Source organism: Mastigoproctus giganteus, chromosome 5, assembly GCF_048544385.1.
Source record: "Mastigoproctus giganteus isolate SK-2022 chromosome 5, ASM4854438v1, whole genome shotgun sequence".
NCBI lineage: Eukaryota > Metazoa > Arthropoda > Arachnida > Uropygi > Thelyphonidae > Mastigoproctus > Mastigoproctus giganteus.
This window is the reverse complement of record NC_143579.1, coordinates 114,142,518-114,169,079: the sequence shown is the minus strand read 5'-3', so window position 1 is coordinate 114,169,079 and position 26,562 is coordinate 114,142,518. Positions and strand designations below refer to the sequence as shown.

At 38.2% G+C, this 26,562-nt stretch overlaps 1 protein-coding gene across 7 annotated transcripts in view; it reads left to right on the top strand.

The window, feature by feature from the left end:
- Positions 1-26,562, top strand: part of LOC150085649 (cilia- and flagella-associated protein 206) — a 465,016-nt gene that overhangs the window by 304,365 nt on the left and 134,089 nt on the right. For all 7 annotated transcript variants that reach the window (XM_090373411.1, XM_090373412.1, XM_090373415.1 and 4 more), the window contains one exon: positions 11,362-12,003. In XM_090373411.1, the coding sequence (XP_090229537.1) occupies positions 11,362-12,003 (642 nt within the window). The remainder of the gene's footprint in view (positions 1-11,361; positions 12,004-26,562) is intronic.

The window sequence follows — 26,562 nt, the reverse complement described above, 5'->3', positions numbered from 1 at the left end:
CGCAAGCATCGAAACTGGAACTTGAGTGATTGGAAGAAGGTCGTCTGGTCCGATGAATCACGTTTCCTGTTCACCACGTGGATTGCCGGGTACATGTGTGTTGTTTACCTGGGGAAGTGATGGCACTTGGATGCACTGTGGGACGAAAACAAGCCAGTGTTGGCAATGTCATGCTTTGGGCGATGTTCTGCTGGGATACCCTGGGTCCAGTCATCCATGTGCCAGGCACTCTGACATCTACCACCTACGTAAGCATCATTGCTGACCAAGTACACCCTTTCATGGCAGCGGTCTTCCCCTCTGGCAGTGCCGTCTTTCAGCAGGATAATGCACCATGCCACACCACCCGGATTGTTCGAGACCAGTTTGCAAAACATGAGGAAGACTTCCAGGTATTCCCTGGCCTCCAAATTCCCCAGACATCAATCCCATTGAGCATCTATGGTTTGTGTTGGAACAGCTACTCCAATCTGCGGCATCTCAACCACGGACCTTACAGGAGTTGAAGGATCTGTTTGTTACACGTTGGTACCAGATACCACAAGACACATTTAGAAATCTTGTAGTGTCCATGCCTCGCTGGGTACGAGGTGTTTTGGCTGCACGGGGAGGACCAACGTCATATTAGGTAGGTGGGCATTATAACTTGGAGTATAAGTATAAAAGAGGAAGGTAAAACAAAAAAAAAGCCAGGTGTACCTGCTGAAGATGAATCGTCAAACTTCAATGGAATAAAAATTTCTTGTTGTTTTGCAATAATTGATTGTATTATATTGCAGTTAAATTAAAAATTTGAATCCCTAAAAAAGATAGTAGAAGACAAATATTTCGACTGGCGAAACGTTCCATTCAATGACAAGTGAAGATTTAGAAACTAAAGCTATTTTATTGTTAGAAAAATGCTTTAAAATTAATCAAGACCAATTTAAAATTGAAATCAAATTTTTAAACACCAAATAATTGAAATATTAGAAAACAAAAATTCCCACACAATATATTACTGGGATATTTTTAATGCATCGGCTAAATGGGAGTTACAAGAAACCTATCGAAATATTGAAAAAGCTCTTAAAATATTCCTTACAATTTCAACAACAGTAGCCACTGCAGGAAGGAGTTTTAGCAAGTTAAAACTTGTTAAGAATTATTATTATTATTAGCTATATGGTGCAAGGAAGCTGAAGCTTTTGCTGCACAAGTAAAAAAAAAAAAAATTTACCCAGAGAGAGAAGTAGAAGGGAATCACCAAGAAAGAGAAGAATGATGATATCCAGCTTAGGACCCTGGGCGTGCCAAGCCCATACTCACCAGATGTGAGCCCCTGGGGTTAAATATTTGAGATCAACTTCAGGACAAGAATGCACATTATACCTATGTCTCCTTTCAATTGAACATGTACTTACTAGCAAAATAGACTGTGATGAAATTATCACAAATTTTGCTAACACTAAAGCAAGAAAAATTTAGCTTTGATATAATTTAATAATTTGATATATTGATTTGATTTGATATATTTAATTTTTGATATAATTTAATAAGTGTAATCAACAGTGTTTAAAAATTGCTTGCAGTCAGTACCTGGAACACTACCCTTCTTTATCTTAATATTAGTAGTGGCAAATGATATAAGAAAGTAAGCTTATAAAAGAAAAGAAAAAACAAAACTACACACTTCTACAACATCAGAGCACAGTAGTTTGTTCCAACAATGAGTTTCTTACTGGCTGTAATGAAATATTTGTACATCTGTAGGACAGATGTACAAATATTGCATTACAGTTATCCTTTTTAAAAAAGTTAAAAAGGATTGAAAAAAGTTATCCTTTTTTTCAATTTATAACCCCTTATGTGTATTAGTATTAACTATATGTTGCAAAGAAGACCAAGGTGTTTGTTGTGCCAACAGAAAAAAATTAATAAAAACTAGGGGGATTTGCCCCCTGCACTCACTTTTTTTGATAAAGTAAAATAAAATACTTACAAAAGCTTTCGACATTGTGTTTGTCTCTTTGCTATGAATACATAAATATGTTACATATGGAAATCAAGCATAGTACCGCATGGTCATGTTAGATAAACATTGCACATGACTATGCTTAAACAGAAGCTTGTTTTATCATAGTAAAACAAAGCTCCTGTTAGTATTTGTTACGTATTATCACATAACCCGCAACTATCTCTTCTCCCATTGGCTGAATAAATATCACTAGGAGGAAAATTATTTTAATGTATAGAAAAATAATAAAATAAATTTTTTAAAAATAATTTAAAAAACCCATTTATATGACTCCCTCATGTATGTACCTATCCAATTAACCTTTGAACCTTCCCCAGCTGTCAGCCTCAACCACCCATGGAGACAACTTATTCCAGTAATCAACAACTTTCTGGCTAAAAGAAAGCTTCATACAATCCAGTCTAAACCTCTTCCCTCATAATTTGAATTTATGACTCCTCTCCAATAAAGAGTAAGGATGCATTCTTAAACCCATAATCCATCTTAAAAGCCATAAACACACATCAGTCAGATCTATTGCAGGTGCCTAGTATCAAAGCACTGCAGTTTGCAGAACTGAATCCATTTTGTATACTTGACTAATCTGTTGCTCCTCTCTGCACCTTTTCCAAGAGATCATATCTGCATCATTCTTAAAATGGGGCTTCCAGGCATATGCAATACTCAACATACAGCCTAAACAGGCGCTTCCGTAGCCAGGTGGGCAGGAGCGGTAGTGCGTAGCACACGCTTCTTGATTCGACCGGGGTTCGAGCCCGTCACCACCAACGGAGGATGCGGAAAGGTCAGGGAATGACCACCGCATATCCCGGAGCAATATGGCCTTATTTGCTAATGCTTCTAAAAACCAAATAACAAACAAACAAACAGCCTAAACATTGCCTTAAGGAATAATCACTTCCTTTCCCTGCTGGAAAAATTCTTGCATATCATTAATAAAACCCCCATGACTTCACTTAGCAGCCTGTTTGTACTTCTTGGAAATCTTCCTATCAGAATTTACAGTTACCCTTAGATCTTTTTTGTTCTCCACCACCTTGAGTGGATATCTCCTAATTTGTATGTTAATCTGTGATTGCTGCCACCTATGTGCAGTCTCTTGCATTTATCAATGTTAGCATTTGCATTAGCCTTAGTAGACGCATTTGATGCAAGAAAGCAAGCTTATGCAGCATCAGCCAAAAAAATAAAATAAAATAAAATAAAATAAATAAATTTTAAAAAATAAATAAATAACCACTTCCACTTCACCCCTCTGTTCATTCGAAATACCTGTCCAGCTGAGCCTTAAACTTATTTAGGCTATCAACTTCCACAACAAGGGATGGAAATCTGTTCCACCAACCAACCACCCGCTGGCTAAAGGCAAATTTCCGCATGTCTATCCTACATCTGTCTTTCCTCAATTTGAATTTATGCCCTCTCAGGTGATTATTCTGAGCAAGAGAGAGAGAGAATCCCATCAGCATTGAGCATGCTCAAACCATTCAACGTTTTATACACCTCTATCAGATCACCTGGTGCCTAGTCTCCAGACACTGTAATTTGCAAAACTTAAGCCTTTCTTCATAAGAGCAACCCTTTGTTCCATTCACTACTCTTGTTGCCCTTCTCCGTACTCGTTCCAGCAGCTCTACATCCTTCTTGAAATGAGGCCTCCAGGCCTGTATACAGTACTCTAGGTGTGGTCTGACCATTGCCTTATACAAGGGAATAATCACCTCCTTATCCCTGCTAGAAAAATTTCTATATATAATTGACACTACACCATGAGCTACTCTTGCAGCCCGTCTGCACTGCTCAGAGAACTTCATATCTGCCTGCACAACCACCCCCAGGTCCTTTTCATTCTCTACCGGGTCAGTGTAGTACAACAGAGTTGATACATTGCTCTGGGGTTGCTGTTTCCCATATGTAGTACTTTACATTTGTCAATGTTAAACTTCATTTGCCACCTCTCAGCCCATCTGCTCAACCTTTCCAGATCCTGTTGCAGCAGCATAGTGTCAGTAGTGTCCTTGACAACCCTGCCAACCTTCGTATCGTCTGCAAACCTGGACATTAAGCTTGATATAATACCATCATCAATATTATTTATAAATACAGAAAACAATAATGGACCGAACACTGAACCCTGAGGGACTCCACTGATAACATTAGTCCACGATGAGCATTGTCCATTAATTACCACTCTCTGTCTTCTGCCCCTCAACCACCCCTTTATCCATAGCAGCAATTTGCCTCCAATGCCACAACACTGCTCCAATTTGTGCAGCAGTCTTCCATGTGCAACAGTATCAAAAGCCTTTCTAAGATCCAAGTATAAAATATCAAAGTTATTCCCTGCATCCAGTTCTTTTGTGACTGCATCATAGTATCCAATCAAATTGGTCAGGCAAGACTTCCCCTTAACAAAACCATGCTGTGTCCGAGCTATAACTGAAGTCTTGTCTAGATGATCCTGCAGTGCTTCTTTAACCAGTGCCTCCATTAATTTTCCGGGAACAGAAGTTAAACTCACAGGTCTATTATTACTTGTGTCAGCCTTTGATCCTCCTTTATGAATTGGGGTCACATTTGCACATCTCCAGTCCATGGGTACCTCCCCTGAGTCCAAGGAAGCTCTCATAATTATGGCTAAGGGTTTGCTTACTTCCTTTGCTGCCTCCTTTAATATAACTGGATAGATCCCATCCACCCCAGGTGCCTTTCTTGTGTTTATCTTCAACAATTTCTCCTCCACTTTACTCTCAGAGATTACAAGATTCTCTAGCTTACTGCCAGAGTTGAATACACCTCTGGCATTCCCCTCGCTGAATAACTCCTCCTGTGTGAATCTCGATGCAAAATATTCATTTAGTTTGTTAGCTACCTGAGCAGGATCATCAACAGTTGACCCATCGATATCCAGTGGAGCAATCTGATTCATCCCCTTCCTTCTAGAGTTTACGTAAGTAAAGAACTCTTTGCTATTTTTCTTTGCATCCCTTGCCAAAGATATCTCGTAATCTGCCTTCGCCTGCCTAACCTCCTTTGTAAGTCGGTTACAGATCAACTTGTATCTATCATAGGCTTCTGTGTCATGTGTTAATTTGTATATATCCCATGCATTTTTCTTCTCTGCCATACGTCTCATTAGTTCATCTGACATCCATTTAGGCCTAAACCTTGAACAATATTTCTTAGTTGGTATGTAAAGCCTAGTAGCTTCTAAGATAAGTTCTTTGAATGCTTTCTTTTTTGAATTTGCTGTTGGTAACATCATCAGTTGGTCCCACTGTAAAGAATTTAAATACTGTCTCAGTCCATCGTAGTCGCCTTTACGAAAGCAATAACCCTTCCCTTTACCCCTAATGGTAGTTACCTCTTTGTGTAAATCCCACTTCAACACACTGTGATCACTGCCACCTAGTGGTTCTTTTATCTGCAGATTCTTAATGCATGAAGAATCACTTCTGATAAACAAATCAAGTATATTACTCCCTCTAGTTGCCTCCCGAACATGCCGATGCAGAAAACAATCATCCAATAAATCCACAAAAGCCTTGCTAGTGTGTGAGTGACCAACCTACAAATTCCAGTCAATATCTGGAAAATTAAAATCTCCCATTATAAGACTCTCTGATTTACTGACCCACTCTATTTCCCTGTACATTTTCTTATTATACTCATCAGAGTCATTAGGCCTATAGCACACTCCTACTCTTAATTTTGATCTCCCAATGCTTATGTCACACCAAACTGACTTGACACTGCAGCGATGTCGACTGGCTTCGCTTCCTTGAATTTTATGTGTTTCTTAACTAATAGCATAACCCCTCCTCCCTTCCTATCCTGTCTATCCTTTCTGTAGACTTTGTACTCCCCAAATTCCAGTTCTGCATTCCTTATATCTGTGTGACACCACGTCTCTGAAAATCGCAACAGTATCTGCCTTTGATGTTTTGAGCAATACCTCAAATTCATCAAATTTATTTACTAAACTCCTAGCATTGGTGTACAGGCAAGTATACATGCACCTGTTCTTTTTCTTAGCTACCCTAACACAACCCATGTGTTTACTTGTACCCCCAATGATTCCCAGCAGTCTCTGAAATATCCTACATCTTATTTTCCAGGCTGCTGCTCATTCCAATAGAAGCAGTGCAAGAATCACTTTCACCTCTGCCAGTGGCTACTGTTAATCTATTAGTCCTTGTATCCCCCCAATCTAACAGTTTTCCGACCCACCTAACACTGCCACGATAGCATCAGCAAATATTCTTGCACCCTTGTTTTTTGAACCTAAGTTGCCCCATCTCACCCGATCTACCTAAATAACCCTCTCCTGAATCCAATGATGCATTCAGAATTATACCCAAAGGTCTGCTTACTACTTTTGCTGCTTCTTTTAATGTAATTGGATTGATCCCACTATCTTTATTTAAAAGTAAATAAGGCAACTGGGGCTAATGAATTTATTACATTATATTAGAAGGAGCAGCAAGAGACATAAGCAAATCTTTGACCATAATTTTGAGAGCATCCTTGAATTCAGGGGAGATCGTCCCTCTAGATTTCAGTTTTGCAAATGTTTTTCCTATTCACAAAGAGATTAAAAGGTGATGTGAGTAATTACAGTCCTCTAAGCCAGACCTCTGTTCCTTGGAAAATAATGAATTAGTGGTTAATGAAGTATTTCAGGAATCACCTTGACAGGAATGCAATTATGTGTTAATCATAGCATGGATATTTGTCAAGAGGAGATCTTGACTGACCACCCTAATTAGCTACTATGGTGCACTAACATGATAGGTGATTAGCTACTGCATCATACAGATATTATGATGCAGTAACTGGACAAAATTATTTTGAGTGTAAAAAATAATACTGACATTAGCATTAGTAGAGGCATATGATGCAAGAAAGCAAGATTATGCAGCATCAGCCAGGAAAAAAAAAAAAATTTCCACTCACCCCTCCGTTCATTCGAAATACCTGTCCAGCTGAGCCTTAAATTTATTTAGGCTATCAACTTCCACAACAAGAGATGGAAGTCTGTTCCACCAACCAACTACCTGCTGGCTAAAGGCAAATTTCCGTACATCTATCGTACATCTGTCTTTCCTCTATCTGAATTTATGCCCTCTCAGGTGATTATTCTGAGCAAGAGGCAGAATCCCACCAGTATTGAGCATGCTCAAACCATTCAAGGCTTTATACACCTCTATCAGATCACCTCGCTGGTACCTAGTCTCCAGACACTGTAATTTGCAAAACTTAAGCCTTTCTTTGTAAGAGCAACCCTTTGTTCTATTCAAGAACCTTGTTGCCCTTCTCTGTACTTGTTCCAGCAGCTCTACATTCTTCTTGAAATGAGGCCTCCAGGCCTGTATACAGTACTCTAGGTGTGGTCTGACCATTGCCTTATACAAGGGAATAATCACCTCCTTATCCCTGCTAGAAAAATTCCTATATATAATTGACAATACACCATGAGCTACTCTTGCAGCCCATCTGCACTGCTCAGAGAACTTCATATCTGCCTGCACAACCACCCCCAGGTCCTTTTCATTCTCTACCGGGTCAGTGTAGTACCACAGAGTTGATACATTGCTCTGGGGTTGCTGTTTCCCATATGTAGTACTTTACATTTGTCAATGTTAAACTTCATTTGCCACCTCTCAGCCCATCTGCTCAACCTTTCCAGATCCTGTTGCAGCAGCATAGTGTCAGTAGTGTCCTTGACAACCCTGCCAACCTTCGTATCGTCTGCAAACCTGGACATTAAGCTTGATATAATACCATCATCAATATTATTTATAAATACAGAAAACAATAATGGACCGAACACTGAACCCTGAGGGACTCCACTGATAACATTAGTCCACGATGAGCATTGTCCATTAATTACCACTCTCTGTCTTCTGCCCCTCAACCACCCCTTTATCCATAGCAGCAATTTGCCTCCAATGCCACAACACTGCTCCAATTTGTGCAGCAGTCTTCCATGTGCAACAGTATCAAAAGCCTTTCTAAGATCCAAGTATAAAATATCAAAGTTATTCCCTGCATCCAGTTCTTTTGTGACTGCATCATAGTATCCAATCAAATTGGTCAGGCAAGACTTCCCCTTAACAAAACCATGCTGTGTCCGAGCTATAACTGAAGTCTTGTCTAGATGATCCTGCAGTGCTTCTTTAACCAGTGCCTCCATTAATTTTCCTGGAACAGAAGTTAAACTCATAGGTCTATAATTACTTGTGTCAGCCTTTGATCCTCCTTTATGAATTGGGGTCACATTTGCACATCTCCAGTCTATGGGTACCTCCCTTGAGCTTAAGAAAGCTCTCATAATTATGGCTAAGGGTTTGCTTACTTCCTTTGCTGCCTCCTTTAATATAACTGGATAGATCCCGTCCACCCCAGGTGCCTTTCTTGTGTTTATCTTCAACAATTTCTCCTCCACTTTACTCTCAGTTATTACAAGATTATCTTGCTTACTGACAGAGTTGAATACACCTCTGGCATTCTCCTCACTGAATAACTCCTCGTGTGTGAATGTCGATGCAAAATATTCATTTAATTTGTTAGCTACATGAGCAGGATCATCATCAGTAGAACCATCGATATCAAGTGGACCAATCTGATTCATCCCCTTCCTTCTAGAGTTTACATAAGTAAAGAACTCTTTTCTGTTTTTCTTTGCATCCCTTACCAAAGATTTCTCGTAATCTGCCTTCGCCTGCCTAACCTCCTTTGTAACTTGGTTACAGATCAACTTATATCTGTCATAGTCTTCTGTGTCATGTGTTAATTTATATGTATCCCAAGCATTTTTCTTCTCTGCCATATGTCTCATTAGTTCATCTGACATCCATTTAGGCCTAAACCTTGAACAATATTTCTTAGTTGGTATGTAAAGCCTAGTAGCTTCCAAGATAAGTTCTTTGAATGCTTTCTTTTTTTAATTTGCTGTTGGTAACATCATTAGTTGGTCCCACTGTATAGAATTTAAATACTGTCTCAGACCATCGTAGTCACCTTAACAAAAGCAATAACCCTTCCCTTTACCCCTGATGGTAGTTTCCTCTTTGAGTAAATCCCACTTCAGTGCACTGCGATCACTGCCACCTAGTGGTTCCTCTATCTGCAGATTCTTAATGCATGAAGATTCACTACTGATAATCAAATCAAGAGTATTACTCCCTCTAGTTGCCTCCCGAACATGCTGATGTAGGAAACAATCATCCAATAAATCCACAAAAGCCTTGCTAGTGTGTGAGTGACCAACCCACAAATCCAGTCAATATCTGGGAAATTAAAATCCCCCATTATAAGACTCTGATTTACTGGCCCACTCTATTTCCCTGTAAGTTTCTTATTATACTCATCAGAGTCATTAGACGTATAGCACACTCCTACTCTCAATTTTGATCTCCCAGTGATTATGTCACACCAAACTGACTCGACACTGCACTGTCCAGTGATGTCGACTGGCTTCGCTTCCTTGGATTTTATGTGTTTCTTAACTAATAGCATAACCCCTCCTCCCTTCCTATCCTGTCTATCCTTTCTGTAGATGTTGTACTCCCCAAATTCCAGTTCTGCATTCCTTATATATCTGTGTGACACCACGTCTCTGATATCCCAACAATATCCGCCTTTGATGCTTTGAGCAATACCTCAAATTCATCATATACTTAGGTTTCAATAAAGCTTTTGTAATTGTTCCATATGAGAGATTTCTGTCCAGTTGGAGCAGTGTGATACTGAGTGCATGTGACTGCTATGAATGAAGGGATGATTGGAGTGGCTGAAGATAGAAAGCGGGCACTGCTCTTCTTGGACTGTTATTAGTACATCTGCAATCTCTCAGGGTTCATTGCTGGGCCCTATATAGTTTTCAATATTTATTAACAATATTAATGAAGGCATATGAAGCTTAATGTCTAAGTTTGCAAATGATGCAAAGGTTGGTAGGGTGGTTAATGAGGAATCATCATATGCTACTGCAGGGAGACTTAAAAAATATACAGAGGGAGCTGAGAAGTAACAATTGAAATTTTCCATTGATAAATGCAAATGTATCTGCACATAAGTAGCAGCAATCCTAGTATAACATACTAATTGGGTAGTACTATACTCGAAATTGTGAAGAACAAAAAAGATATTGGGATAATTGTCCAGTCCAACATGAAGTTCTCCAAGTAGTGCAGACAGGCGGCTGGGACAGCCCTAGAGGTTCTGTCAGTGATGCACAAGAATACTGCTAGCAGAGAGAAGGAAGTGATTATCCTATAAGCAATGATATCTTGAATAATTCATAGAGGTCTGAAAGCCTCATTTTAAGAAGGATGTGGATCAGTTGGAACAGGTGCAGAGCAGAGAAAAAGATTAGTCACAGATAGAGTACTCTTCTCATAAAAGACTTCAGTTCTGAAAATAGTAGTGCTTGGAAACTAAGCAAACCTACTTGGAAATATGATAAAAATGTTTAAGGCTCTAGATGGAGTGAGTAAACTAAATGCTGATGGTATCCTGATTCTTGCTTAGGTAACACCTGTAAGGGGAATGACAAATTTAAATTCAAAAAAGAATGACTAGAGGATTGTCCCTTGGTGTGAATAGTGTCTTAGGTACTTTTAGTACCTAAGAGGTTATTCATACTCTTTTCAAGTGTAACAGAATCTTTCAGAAAAATATATAATAAGAATCACAAAATTATATGAAATAAGCTTGCCTTTAATTCTATACTCATTCTTTTAAATATTACATGTGTCTCTATATCAAAAATAATAATTTATGTAATAATTAAACTTTCAGAAGGAATAATTTGTAAGCTTAAAAAAAATAAATAAATAAAAAAAAGATCAGTTGCATTTGTGAGTAAACACATTGCTTTGCTGGTAACTGCCATGTGCTACCATTGTAGTATAACATTAATATAAGTTTTCAATGCAAAGCAATTATCAAATAACTTTGGTTGTGCCTTTGCCTTTTCTGAATTCTTTAATTGTACCCTTCCTAAATGGGTATTTATTAAATATTATGATATTCAAACTTGATCTTTTTAGTTAAAGTCTCTGAATCTTAAATAATATTAAGTACACTTTAAGAGTGTCATCACTTTGAAAAAAATAAAGTTCATTATGTTGTGTAATTCATTGCTGAGCTCAGTTCAGACTTAATACACAAAATTTTTCATCATAAAGAATTATTTTTTGTTTTACAGTTCTAGTATATACATTTAAATAAATCTTCACATTACTACTTATAATTTAATTTTACTTATATGGTTGTAATTCTTACTAAAATTACGAAAATAACAGCACTTGATATTTATCTCTGCTTCCTTTATTTAGAATGCTCGATCATTACTTGATGGAAATGATCTTCGAAAATTATTGTCCAGCATTCAAACGACTCCATGTGCTGCCACCCAGATAGGTGTTGCACAAAATTCTGATTTTTATGCTTCTGAACTCCCAGGGTTCATTGCTGACATTAGTGAACCTACAGTTGTCGAAGAAAATTTAGAGAAGTCTTCTGTGCCCACAATCAAGAAAACGGGATGTGTTTCTCACAAAATGGAAGATGGTCTCTTAGATAACAGCATGGAATATAAAGTTAAAACCGGAGATAATTTAGAAATATTTGCATCTCATGCTTTAGACTCAAACACAGAAAAGGTATCTGGGGGGAAGGATAGAAAACATGAACAATCTTTTGAAAGAGCAGTTTCTCAGATGGATTCACAGAGCAGCACAAGCAAAAGCTCAGCTCCGAATGTTCCTGGAACTTTTGGACACCGAGAATCTGGAAATCAAAAGGTACCACTCATAACAGATTGTTTTTTGGAAGGTTCTGAGGCTGATGGTCCTTTTTCTGAACATACCATAACACTGCACTCTCCTAGATGTATTAATAATTTAATATCTGTAGAGAGTGGCATCATATATCCACATTCTGTAAAGAATTTTGATGAAATTTCTCTCAAATATCAGGTAAATTTAATTTTTTAAATTAAAAATTTCATTATAAAATTTACTTAATTTTACATTTTCATGTATTTAAATATCGAACTGTTACATGACTGTATGGTGTGATCAGGTCAAGAGGTGAGCTAGTGTCGCAATTGGTTTAGGGTGCCCAAGTTTGAGAGTGCCAAAAATCTAAACAGCAACAAAAAAAAAAAAAAAATCGCACTCGATCCAACAAAAAACAAATAAGCAGTTTAAAAAAGAAATTTTGTATAGGAAATTGGGGTCTGAATTTTTGACCATATGAAAAACACTGTTAAAGAAAATTTATTCTGCTGCATTAATTGTTTGCTACAACAGTTTGAACCAAATAAACATTAACATTACAAGCAAAGTGCTCTAAGAGATCAATTTGAATAAGTCACAAGCTATACCCCCTGTTTCAGAATCAATCAAAGAACACCTAAAATGCAGAACAGATAATAAATTGAAATGCAGCGTAGCTGATGCACAAAAGAGGTTGGCAAATTGAAATGAAATTTTGAACCTAAATTTAACAGAAGGAAAATTTTAGGATTTTTTCAACATTTTTAGACATCACAATCCCATCATTGAAAATTCAGTCCATCACAATCCAGTCATTGAAGCATAACAATCAATTTCAGTATGGATTTAAAAATTATGTGTACAGCTGGTGTTCAGAAAGTCATCTCCATCATTCATTTGCATGAGGAATTAAAATATTTGCAGTACCATTCTTAAAGCAGTTATTCTTACCAAAAATCTTGAAATTCATAAGCTCATAATAGTATTAGTATCAGTATTAATGATGCAAGAAAGCAAGCCTTTGCACATCAGCCAAAAAAAAAAAAAAAGCCAATGCTTCCAGTGTCACCTGCTCATTCCCTGTAACAGTTTGTATAGTTCTTCCTTGAATTCATTCAAACTGCCCACCTCTACAACACCAGGGCCCCGGTGCCAAACATTATTGTGATCGAGTGATTCTTTGAGCTATTTACAGAGCATTTTCTCACTGTGACAGTTCTTGTTAATTTGGAAAGTTTTTTTTTATATTTAAAGTAATTTACTGATAACCTATTCTTACGAATTGTAAGTTAGTTACAAAAAGGAAAACCACCTTTCTTTTCTTTCCTTAAAACTAACAAACTAACTCTTACACCACTTGGTCACTCTAGTGGCACTGCTCCTGCCTCCCCATGGTGGGGCCGGTAACCTTGGCAGAAAAGAGCTAACATGGATCACGAAGACCGTAATCCATCTGTTGAGCCTTATGCCTCAACTTGTTCAAGGACAGACCACACTGACTTTGACAGTTCCCATCCCAAGAGACAAAAAACAGAAGGATCCAAAAAGGAATCACCACTGTTTCTTATTACAAACAAGTCAACCAATAGGTGCATTTTCTCCATTTCTTATCCAGAAATGTCTCGAGAATGCTGCCGGACCACCTAAAATTTTGAAAAGACTCTGCTCTGGAGATCTACTTATAGGGATGTTGTTGTTATTTGGTTTTTAGGAGCATTAGCAACTAAGGCCATATTTTTCCACAGATATATGCGGTGATTATTCCCTGGCCTTTCCGCATCCTCCGTATTTGGTGGTCACGGGCTTGAACCCTGGTCTAATCAAGAAGCATGTGCTACGCACTGTTGCTCCTGCCCACCTAGCTATGGAGGTGCCCTACCTATAGAGACAATGAATAGCAGGCACTCTGAAGCCCTGCTAAGAATTTCAAAATTCACGAATATTCCTGTCACAGTAACCCCACATGCCACCCTAAATACATCCAAAGGAGTGCTGTCTGAATGGGACTTAATAAATGTTACTGAAGAGGAGGTAGTCCACTACAAGACCAAAAAGTTGTACAGGCAAAGTGAATCACAATCAAGAAAGACTGTGAACTGGTTCCAACTCGCAGTGTTATACTGACCTTTTCAACACCAATCCTTCCAGCTACAGTTAAGGCTGGATATCTGAATTGCCATATCCGACCTTATATCCCCAATCCTCTCTCAGGTGCTTCAAGTGCCAAAAATTTGGCCATGCTCAAACAGTGTGTAGAGGTGTTTCAGTGTGTCCCAACTGTGGATCTAAGGAACACACACAGACAAGATTGCCCAGCACAAACACCAAAACACCAGTCTGTCCAAACTATAAGGATAGCCACCCAGCTTACTCAAAAACCTGTGAAACCTGGAAAACAGGAAAGAAAATACAAAAGTACAAAATAGAAAACAAAGTGACTTACCAAGAAGCAAGGAAACAAGTTTTACTCACTGTACTGAAACTCTCATATGCAGCTGCAACACAAAAATACAAATCGGAAGGAACTCAAACTGAAGTGTCCATACCACCAGCTACATCCATTTCCGACTGGGCTCGCGCTGTCCTAGCGAATCTGCAGGAGTCCCCTAAAGAACATGTAAAACACCAAGCAAATAATATCCCAGTCACCGTACCATCAACTATTACTCCATCACATTCAGATACTGAGAGTCTGCAAAAGCTTAAACCTCAAAAGGCTCTAACCACAGATATGGAAATCGATGACACAACTCATAGTGATGAAACTGTTTTAGAAATACATGCTGAGGAAGACATGGATACTCCACGACTCACTTTTCCAAGAAAAGATAAAATAAAATTGGAATGCTATAAACAGATTGGCTCTAAAAAACAGTCAGAAACACCTTCTACTTCCAAAGCTAAATAATGGATCAGTTGATGCAATGGAATTGTAGAGGCCTCCATAGCAACATAGACGATATTCACGATTTGATAAATCAGCATCATGCAGTAGGCATCCATTACAAGAAATGAAATAAAATAAAAATGAAATAAAAACTATACACTGTACAGGCATGACAGGATCTCTACCCATGGTTCACATGGTGGTGTAGCTATACTGATTGACAGTAAAATCCCTTCCAGATGTATTCCCCTACAAACCACTTTAGAAGTAATTGCAGTACGCCTTGCTCTTGGTACAACTTGTATCAATATATATCTCACCAAATCAAAACTGCTCGATAACTGAACTAAATGATCTTATCCTACAAATACCCTCTCCTTTCTGCCTGTTGGGCAGAAAGGAGAGGGTATTTGTAATGGAGAGGTCCTTAATGTGCATCACCAGTTATGGGGATCTTTGCAGACAGACAACCGAGGATGCACGATAGAGGCTTTTCTTGTAAAGCATAATCTCACACTGCTTAACACAGGCTCCCACACCTACGTCCATTTTCCCCCAGGCTCAACCTCTGCTATAGACCTGTCAATATGCTCACCCACATTATTTCCAGACTTCGATTGGAGAGTTTCAGAGAACCCATTAAATAGTGATCATTTTCCTATAATCTGTAAGCTCTGCACAACGAGAAACTTACCAGTAAATGGTCGATCTAAATGGAAATTCTCAAAAGCTGACTGGAATAAATATGCATCCAGTATTACATTAGAGAATGACATTATCCAACATCACTCCATAGATAACGCCGTAAAACACATCACAGAACAAATATTGGCAGCTGCTGCTACTACCATTCCTCAAACTTCAAATAAAGGATCCAAACACAAAAACTACTGGTGGAATTCATCATGTAACACTGCTAAGAGAGAAAAGAACAAGGCATGGAATCAGTTTCGAAAGAATCCAACCACATTATCTCATTATTTACAAGATAAAGTGCATGCCCATTACATTCGGCGAAAAACTAAAAAAGAATCTTGGATTCATTTTGCCTCATCTGTCACTAAAGACACAAGTGCAGGACTAATCTGCCAGAAAATAAGATGCCTTACTGGTAAGTTTCCATCAATTCCTTCCCCAATCATAGTCTATAAAGGACAGGAGAAAACCCCCTTCCAGAGGATATTGCAAACATCCTCATGGAATCTTTTCTCACCATTCTGCCTCAACCGCATATGATCCAACTTTCCTAAAAGCCAAAACAATAGCTAAAAAATATAAAATAAATTTTGGAACGAAGTCAGCCATCTCTTATAATGAACCACTAACTATGTATGAATTAGAAGAATCTTTAAAAAAATCAGCCAGTAGTGCACCTGGTCCCGTGTTCAATGTTAATGTTAAAATTCAATGTTAAAGAATGTAAATGAGAGAACTCGTTACTCTCCTAAAACTTTTCAACCGAATATTTGTTGCAAATTACTTTCCCATTTCCTGGAGACATTCTGTTGTTCTACCCATTCCAAAACCAGAAAAAGACCAATCAGACCCGCATAATTATAGACCAATCTGGAAAAAATGGTACACAGTCATCTGACTTGGTATCTGGAAACTACTATAAACAACGATCAGTTTAGATTTCGTAAAAACAGATCTACCCTAGATCTTATGATAAAGGCTGAGGCAAATGTGCGAAATGAATTCATAAAGAATGAACATTTGGTCATGATGAGTTTAGATATAGAGAAAGCCTTTGAAACCATGTGGCATCATGGCATCCTCCATGACATACATGCCTTATGGCTAAAAGGACATTTACCATCATTAATTCAGAGCTTTCTCAAATATCGAACATTTTAGGTTCTTTATCAAAATCTGCATACAGGATAACAAGAGTCAGTCCTCAGTGCCACATTCTTCACAGTTAGAATACACACTCTAACAACAACCATCCCGAATTCAGTAGAAACTTATCTTTATGCTGATGACCTCACTATATCCAGTCACTCACAAAATATGTTCTCCATTGAAAAGAAACTCCAACTGTTAATAAACAGAACGCAGTCATGGATGTTACAGAATGGCTATCGACTATCTCCACAAAAAATGTTTGCTATACACTTCTGCAAGAAACGAAAACTGCACCCTGATCCTGAATTGCACCTGAGAAATCATGCTATTCCAATATAAGAAATTAAACTTCCTGAAACACATACAGCATGTATGAACTGTTTGTTTGAAGAAAATCAATGTCCTTAGAATGCTTTCTACAATATCATGGAGAGCTGACTGATATTCCCTTCTTCGCATTTTTTTTTTTTTATGAAACCCCCAAACACGAGAGGTATTAGAACCTATAATACTTAGTACTGTGCTTGGATTGGAGGTTGAGAAGATGAAAGAAGATATTTGTTGATATTAGACTTCAACTTCTGTAGACTGTAATTTTCAGAAAATATGTATGAAGGAAGATTGTTCCAGAAAATGGCAGTCGAATGAATTAACGAGGAAGATGAAAAGTTGGTTCTGTGAGTTTGAAGTTGGACAGTAAATGGATGTTGGCTGGTGGTGGCACATGTTCGGACTGTTTTAAAAGAGAGAGCGGGAATTATAGAAGCCCATACAGAAGAACAGTGGCCATGGAAGTATCTGTAGAAAAGGCATGCAGAAGAAACAGTACGAATGTGAGATAGAGAGTAGAGAGAGACTCTGTTAGAGAGCAGTCATTAATTAACCTAACTGCCCTCTTCTGAATGGAATCTAGAAGCCTGAGAGAGGATTTGGGGGCACTGCCCCAGATGTGGGAACAATATTTCATGGTAGGGCAGATTTGCAATTTGTAGAGATTGAGCAACTGTTTGGAAGAAAAGTAATGCTGAGAGCGAAAGAGAAAACCAAGTTTTTTGGATGCAGAGAAAGCAATATTTGTAATGTGCTTGTGCCAAGAGAAATTAGAAGTCATGGTAATCTCCACAGGTTTTGAGAACAAGTGGAGATATATCATTTTGCCTAGAAATCAGAGTGTCACCAAAGATAAGCACAGAAGAAGAAGAAGAATCCTTTTTGTGAGACTTAAGACAAGACTGAGTTTTAGAAGGATTGAAACCAACTAAGTTGTCTTTGCCCACTGGAGAATTACCTGGAGATTGGCATTTAAAGAATTGGAGAAGATAATCAAGAAGTTGAAGCTGATTGAGCAGGGCAAGGTTTCTCAAATTGGAAAGTAGAATGCAATGTGCTATCATCGGCAAAACTATGGATAGGATTTCCAGTCAATGGAAGAAGGCCATTGATATACAAAAGGAAAAGAATGGGGGAAAGAACTGAACCTTGGGGGACACCGGGATTAGTGGAGAAGTTAGAAGACAGAGAGCCATCTATCATCACCCTCAGTGAGCGATCAGAGAGAAATCTGGATAACCAATTACAAAAAACAGTTGGCAAACCAAAAGATGGAAGCTTATTTAGAAGACCTTTATGCCAAACATGATCAAAAGCCTTTGAGATGTCAAGAGCAACTGCTTGTGTTTCACCAAACCTTTCCATTCAATTTGTCCATAAGTGGGTAACATAAGATGATATCTCCAGTGGATCGACAGTGACAGAATCCATACTAGCGATCATTGATCAGACGGAAGGTTTCTAGGTAGTTTAAGAGTTGGCAGTTAATTGATTTCTCCATTACTTTAGAAAGAGTAGAAGTAATTGCAATGGGACGATAATTGGATTAGAGGGACTTGTCACCCTCTTTAGGAACTGGTTGGATACGGGCAAATTTCCAAGCAGAAGGAAAAACACCTTTGGAATAAGAAAGTGAAAAAAGGCGGCAAAGAATAGGAGTGAGTTCAGAAGCACAGGTTTTGAGAACAAGTGGAGAAATACCATCGGGATCTGGAGCTTTCTTAGCGTCAAGATTCGTCAAAATCCTTCTGACATCCTTTTGACGGAAGACCACAAGAGGCATTGAATGGAGCGTGTTGGGAATAGTGGGAGGTGTTTTAACAAGATCATTAATACATGAGTCGGAAGAGAAATGGGAACCTAGTAGGTCGGCTTTATCCTTGGCTGAAATGACAACAGAACCATCTGGTTTTGACAGAAGTGGGAGCAGAGATGGGCAAAAGTTGCAGCCAATAGCTTTGGCAAGGGACCAGAATGGTCAGCTACCATTAGGACAAGAAGCAAGTTTTCTACTGTTAGCCTGTTCAAAATCTAGTTTGGACTGATTAATGACTGCTTTACAATTGTTACGAGCTTTTAGTTTAGACAGAAAATGAAACTGAAGAATTGGAAACAAGCCGATTACGATATGCAACGTTCTTCTCTTGAACAGCCTTAGCACATTTATTGGAAAACCAAGATTTAGATAAAGGATGGGATTTTAGAGTGGAGTGTGGAATAAAGGATTTCATTCCTACGAGAATAATTTCACTGACACGATCTGAGCACACATTGACATCAGAAGTTTTGAAACAGTAGTCTGACCAAGGAGAAGAAGAAAATAAATCTCGTAGGTCATCCCATTTTGCATTCTTGTAATGCCAAACAATATGAGGTTGGGAATAGCCATGAGATAAAGGCTCTATTGGAGAAGAGACAATCACGAAGTTGTGATCTGAGGTACCTAAAGGACCACTCACTTCGACCGTGTACCTAGAAGGGTTGTTTGTGAGAAAAAGATCAAGCATGTTGGCTGTATGGTTAGGATTGTCCGGTATTCTTGTAGGTAAATGAACAATGAATCTATGGAAAACCATAATACTATCCAGACTAGACTATGGTGTACCCGTATATGATTCAGCTAGAAAATCAACATTACTGTCCCTTAATACTATTCAACACAATGCACTTAGAGCTCTAGGTGCCTATTATCACGTGATCGGCAACTGTTGCCTTGCTCTGTATCATGTGATATGTTGCTGTCACCTCAAAAGCATCTTCAACACCGTTGCAGTAATTTGTTCTCAGTTAAGGGTTGTTCTCTGAGATTCCTACTTTTGCACAGTATTTGTGTCTTGTATGCCCCGTAATTGTGTGAATAGTCCAGATAACTTCTGTTACATATGTGGAGAAGTTACATTAGCTTCAAGAAAGGGTCCATTAACTTGAGCCATAAAAAAGGCCTACTTCTTTGGGTACTTTGGGTGTAAAGTAGGCAACCAGAACAAGAACTGGGCTCCACACAATAGCTGCACTACCTATTCATCAAATCAATGCGTGATTGAATCGAAAGGGATGTTTTATGCCTTTCACAGTGCCCATGATATGGAGGGAGCCAAAAAATCACGTCACAGACTGTTACTTCTGCATGGTGCCTCCTATTAGAAAAGGGGATGACAATGATGAAAAAGTGGATAGTATCATACCCAAATATACCATCTGCAATTCGTCCCATGCCTCACAGTGAAGTACTACCTATTCCTGAACCACCCGACCATTTTTCTGTACACACTGATGAACATCAACTTGATATACACAAAGTACAGCAGCTGTTTAGTCAAGGAATCCACCATTTTTTCCAAACCTTTATATTTCTGAATCACATAAGATCACAGAAAGTGAGCTTAATGACTTCATCGTGGATCTCGAGCTGCCGAAGAATAAGGCAGAGCTTTTGGCCGTGAGGCTACAATGGTGGAACCTTCTAGATCATTCTGTGAAAGTGACATCATTTCCTACTCAAAATAAAGATTATGAAAAATTCTATCAAACAGAAGGTGAACTCTGTTTGTAAGGATGTTGATGTTCCAATGGCAGCAATAAACATGAGGCACCTTCCTGAAGAATGGCAACTATTTATAGATGCTTCTAAGGTTATCCTTAAGGCTGTGTTATTGTGCAATGGAAATATGCTGCCCTCAATACCTTTTGCTTATGCCGTCCACAAAAAAAAAGAAACATACACAAACCTGTAGAACATCCTCTTAGGTGTACGCTATCAGAATTATGAATGGCAGATATGTGGTGATTTAAAGGTAATCAGCATTTTATTAGGACTAACTACAAAAGGGTTACATTAAGTGTTGTTGCTTTCTCTGTGAGTGGGATATGCACTATGAAAAGAGGAGTTGGCCTCGACGAAAATCATTAACACTTGGAATGATTAACACCTGTGTGTGTACCTCACAGACATTTTATTTGGCCCGCCATTTATAAAGGTTGCCCACCCCTGATCTAGATCGTGTTCCAGTAGCATATCTCAATTACTATCATTAAGCACCATGCCAACCTTTGTATCATTAGCATTTGAACCTCTGGTGAATCCAAATAAAGTTTTGCTTCACCACTCCACATGAAACTGGGGATCGTGTAAAATTTCATGAAGGCTTTGGATGTGAATGGTCCTGCATTCACATACTTGCAAGAGAAATTCCAAAGACTTAGTACAGAGAAGATTAAGGAAGGCATTTTTATTGTTCCACAAATAAGGAAATATTGGTCTGCAACTTTTCAAAGACTTAGTACAGAGAAGATTAAGGCAGGCATTTTCATTGGTCCACAAATAAGGCAACTTTTCAAAGATTAACAGTTTGAATATGCCCTTAGTGAGAAATCAGCATGGAAAGCCTTTCAAAATGTTTCAACTGGTTTTCTAGGAAATGTTAAAGCTGGCAACTACAGGCAGCTTGTGGAAGATCTCATTACTTCTTACAAACAACTGGGGTGCAACATGTCACTGAAGATGCATTTTTTGCACTCACACCTGGATTTCTTCCCACCAAACTGTGGTGCCATCAGCAATAAACATGGTGAGTGCTTCCATCAATCATCACAGCAATGGAACAAAGATACAAAAGCAAATGGAGTGCCCCATGTTATTGTTGGATGGTGAAAAGGGATGCTCCAGAAGCTGAATACAAGTGAAAGGTGAAGAGGTCCCATGTTTGATATAGGTATGTTCTCAGCTGCATCTTACTACCATATATACAAAAAATAGCTTGTATAAATATAAAAAACTACTTTTTTTTCAAAAAAAAGTGCCAATCTGCCATTTTAAGCACTATTTCTGTGCACAAAAAAATCTATAAAGTAAACTTATTTTCAGGCCCATAACAAGATATGACCCAAAATTTGTTGTTCGATGTAATTTATGTACATCAGGGATGGGCAACCTTCTATCAGCAGGCCAGCTCCAGCCTGCGGTCATTTTCAAATTGTATCAATTTGTATTTTGTTACTATAATTATATTTTTGTAATTTTATCTTGAACTTGTATTTTCATTTTTGTATTTTTGTATTTTGAACTTGTATTTTTCTTATTAATAAAATTAATTATATGTATATCTATGAATAAATAATGTAAATCTGTTTATGACATTTTTTTTCATTATACACCATTTCAATAATCTTAAAAATCGTGGAAAGCTAAAAAAATCCTGTGTGTGTGTACCTCACAGACATTTTATTTGGCCCACCATTTATAAAGGTTGCCCACCCCTGATCTAGATCGTGTTCCAGTAGCATATCTCAATTACTATCATTAAGCACCATGCCAACCTTTGTATCATCTACAAATTTATATATTAAGCCTGATATGCCTTCATCTGTATCATTTATAAACTTAGAAATAACATTAAATTGTTAACCTTGATTAAACCCGAGGGACTTTGCTAATAACAGTAACCCAAGAAGAGGAGTGCCCATTGATCTTTTTTGAAATCTAAAAATCCTGGGATTAGACAAGCTCATCCCTTAACAAATCCATGCTATGATTGCAGTATAACTGCATTCCTATCTAGATTTTCCTGCCTTACTTCTTTAACCAGTGACTATTTTTTTACCCTGATAGAGAAGTAAGGCAAACATATCTGTAATTCTCGTGTCATCCTTTGATCCCTCTTTTTGAATTGGCGATACATTTGTACATTATAATCCCCTAAGTGACCTCCTGTGGATTCAAGGATGATTTCGTATTCATGGCTGAAGGCTTGCTTACCTCTTTTCCTGCTTACCGTAATATACTGGATAGATCCCATTTTTGCTGACCGGGCTAGCAGTGTGGGTAAAGTGCCTGCCTAGCAACCCAAAGGTCACAGGCTCGAATCCCACCTCGGGCTTGGATCAAAGTACTGCAAAAACCTTGGAAGGTGCATTATGGCCACAGAAGCCGATGCGCCAACAACTACCAAATAAAAAAAAAAAAAAAAAAAAAAAAGATCCCATTTACCCCAGGTGCTTTTTTTACCTTCAGTTTCAACAGTTTCCCTCCACTTTCCTCCCAGTTATGACAAAATTATTAAACTCCCTGTTAGAATTTGACACTCTTTTAGAATTCACATCCCTAAAACATTCCTCATGTGTCCATTTAGAGTTTCAAAATACATATTCAGTTTCTCAGCAACCTGATCAGGATCATTAACAAATGAACCATTGATGTCTAGTGGACAAATGTAATTCATCCCCTTCCTTTTAGTATTTACTTAAATAAAGAAGTCTTTGTTGCTATTCTTTGCCAGACTCTTCTGGTATACTCCCTTAGTTTACCTAACCTCCTTTGTGACCTGATTTCAGATAATACAGATCTACTGTGGACATCTGTATTACCTGATAATTTATACGCAACCCATGCAGTTTTCTCCTTTGCCACATCTCCTTTGCCATATCTCATTAGTTCATCTGGCATCGATTTACATTTAAGCATTAAACAATATCTCTTAGTTAGTATAAGAAGCCTAGTAGCTTCTACAGTTGCATCCCTGAAGAATTTAGAATTTCAAACTTAGAATTTACCACTGGGAACTACATTTGTTATTACCAGTGCATAGAATTTAAAACTGTCTGAGACCATTACAAATGTCCACACTTCTGTTCCACAACTTTCTTTCCTCAATTTCAGTTTAAGTCCCCTTAGGTTTGCAATCTGCACAAGAGGAAGAATCTCATCAGCATTGAGCCTGCTCAATCCATTCAAGACCTTATACACCTCAATCAGATCACCATGCAGGTGCCTAGTCTCCAGATGCTGCAATTTTCAGAACCTTAGCCTTTCTTTGTAAGAGCACCCCTTTGTACCCACAACGTGTTGCAGTAAATACTATCATTAACAACCCTGCCAACCTTTGTACATCTGCAAACATCTGTAAACCTGATATACGTTCATCAATATCATTGATAAATATAAAAAAGTCCAACACCAAATCCTGGAGAACACCACTAATAACATTAGTCCATTGATTACTACTCTCTGTCTTCTCCCAATGAACCAACCTTTTATTCATTGTAGCAACTTTCCCTTAATGCCATACCGCTCCAATTTGTACAGTAGTCTTCCATGTGCAACAGTTCCTGAAATCCAAGTATATGATATCAGTATTATTTTTTGCATCCAGTTTCTTTGTAATCACGTCATAGTATTGAATCAAATTGGTCGAACACGACTTCCCCTTAACAAATCCATGATGTCTGAATTATTACTGCAGTCTTCTCTAGATGATCCTGCATTGCTTCTTTAACCAGTGATTCCATTATTTTCTGCAGAACAGAAGTTAAACTAACAGGACTGCAATTACTCATGTCACCCTTTGATCTGCCCCTTTGTGAATTGGAGATACATTTGCACATCTCCAGTCCATGGGGACCTCCCCTGAGTCCAATGATGCTCTCATAATTATGGCTCAGGGTTTGTGTACTTCCTTTCCTGCCTCCTTTAATAGAACTGGATAGATCCCATTCACCCCAAGTGCCTTTCTTATGTTTAACTTCAACAATTTCTCCTCCATTTTGCTCTCAGTTATTACAAAATCATTTAACTCCCTGTTAAAGTTTGATAAACATCTGGCCTTCCACTCCCTGAATAACTCCTCATGTGTGAATGTAGATGGTAGCTACATTCACACATGAATGTAGATGGTAGCTATCTGAGCAGGATCACCCACAGTCAAACCATCGATATCAAGTGGACCAATCTGATTCATTCCCTTCCTTCTAGAGCTTACATAAGTAAAGAACTCTTTGCTGTTTTTCTTTGCATCCTTTGCCAAAGATTTCTCATAATTTGTCTTTGCTTGCCTAACCTCCTTTGTGACCTGATGAAAGACTAGCTTATATCCACCATAGGTTTCTGTATTGCCTGATAATTTTTATGCCTCCCATTCATTTTTCTTCTCTGCCATGAGTCTCATTAGTTCATCTGACATCCATTTGGGCCTCGAACCTAGAACAGTATTTCTTAGTTGGCATGAAAAGCCTAGTAGATTCGAAATTATTTCCTTGAATGCTTCCCATTTAGAATTTGCTGTTGGTGACATCATCAGTTGGTCCCACTGTATAGAATTTAAAAAACTGTCTGAGACCAATGTAGTCACCTTTACAAAAGCAAAAACCTTTCCCCTTTACCCGATGGTAGTTAAATCTTTAAATAAATCCCACATCACTACACTGTGATCACTATCATCTAGCGGTTCCTTTATCTGTAAATTCTTAATGCATGAATAATCACTGCTGATAATCAGATCGAGAGTATTACTCCCTCTGGTTGCCTCTCAAACTTGCTGCTGTAGAAAATAATCATCCAATAAATCCACAAAAAACCTTGCTAGTAGTGTGCGAGTGACCAAACCTCAAGTTCCAGTCAGTATCCAGGAAATAAAATCCCCCATTATAAGACATTCTGATTTTCTGGCTCATTCTATTTCTCAGTATAATTGTTCATTGTATTCATCACAGATATTAAGCCAAAGTAAACTCCTTCCCTCATTTTTTATTTCCCGGTGCTTATGTTACACCAAACTGACTCAGAATTGCACTGTCCATCTATGTCAACTGGATGCACTTCCTTAAATTTTATGTGTTTCTTAACTAACAGCATAACCCCTCCTCAAATTCCAATTCTGCATTCCTTATATCTGTGTGATACCACATCTCTGCAATCTCAACAATATCTGCCTTTAATGTTTTGACCAACACTTCAAATTTATAAATTTATTTACTATACTCCTAGCATTGGTGTATATGCAAGTATACATGCACCTGTTCTTATTCTTGGTTACTCTAACACAGCTGTGTTAGATGTATTTACTTGTTTCATGACGCTCAGCAGTTCTTGAAATCTCCAGTAACTTGCTTTCCAAGCTGTTGCTCATTACAATCACTGCAAGAATCACTTCCACCTCTGCCTGCAGCTTCGGTTAATATATTAGTCTTTGAATCCCTCCTCCCAAACTAGCAGTTTTCTAACCCACCTAACATTGCCACAATAGTATCAGCTAATATTCTTGCCCCCTTTCTATTTAAGTGTATCCAATCCCTGTAGAAGTAATCTCTTCTACAGATCATGTTGAGAAAAATTCAATCCCATGAGCCATTCACAATCTCTCCAGGGCCAAATTGATTGACAAGGCTCTCATCATGTGCTTCTCCTATCGTGTCTGGGCAGAATTGCAGACACTTTCAAATTTAACCCTAACTCACGATTTTTTAAACCGTTGAGCTGTACTCATTAAGTCTTCAGATCTCATAATCTTAATTTCATTAGTGCCAACGTGTACAACAGTATCACTGGTAAGTGCATTCTGCCCTGAAGATTGCTGCTGTATTGCCTGATGCACAAGAGTAAGCTCTGCCGTTGAGTTGGGCAGCAGAGAGCTTGATGGGTCCCCCATTTTAATACCTTCAATGGCATATATCCTACTCTTCAAACTCTCATAAATGCTCATCAGTACACTACGTTCGCACCTAATTTCTTGACACTCTCTGTACCTAGCACACACACACACAAACATCCTCCTTGTCTAGATCATGTTCTGTTCCAAAAACTTCCACAAACATTTCACAAGTTACAAGTTACATTTCACAAGCTAGATGATTTTATAGTAACTGAGAGGAAAGTGGAGGAGAAATTGTTGAAGATACACATAAGAAAGGCATCTGGGGAG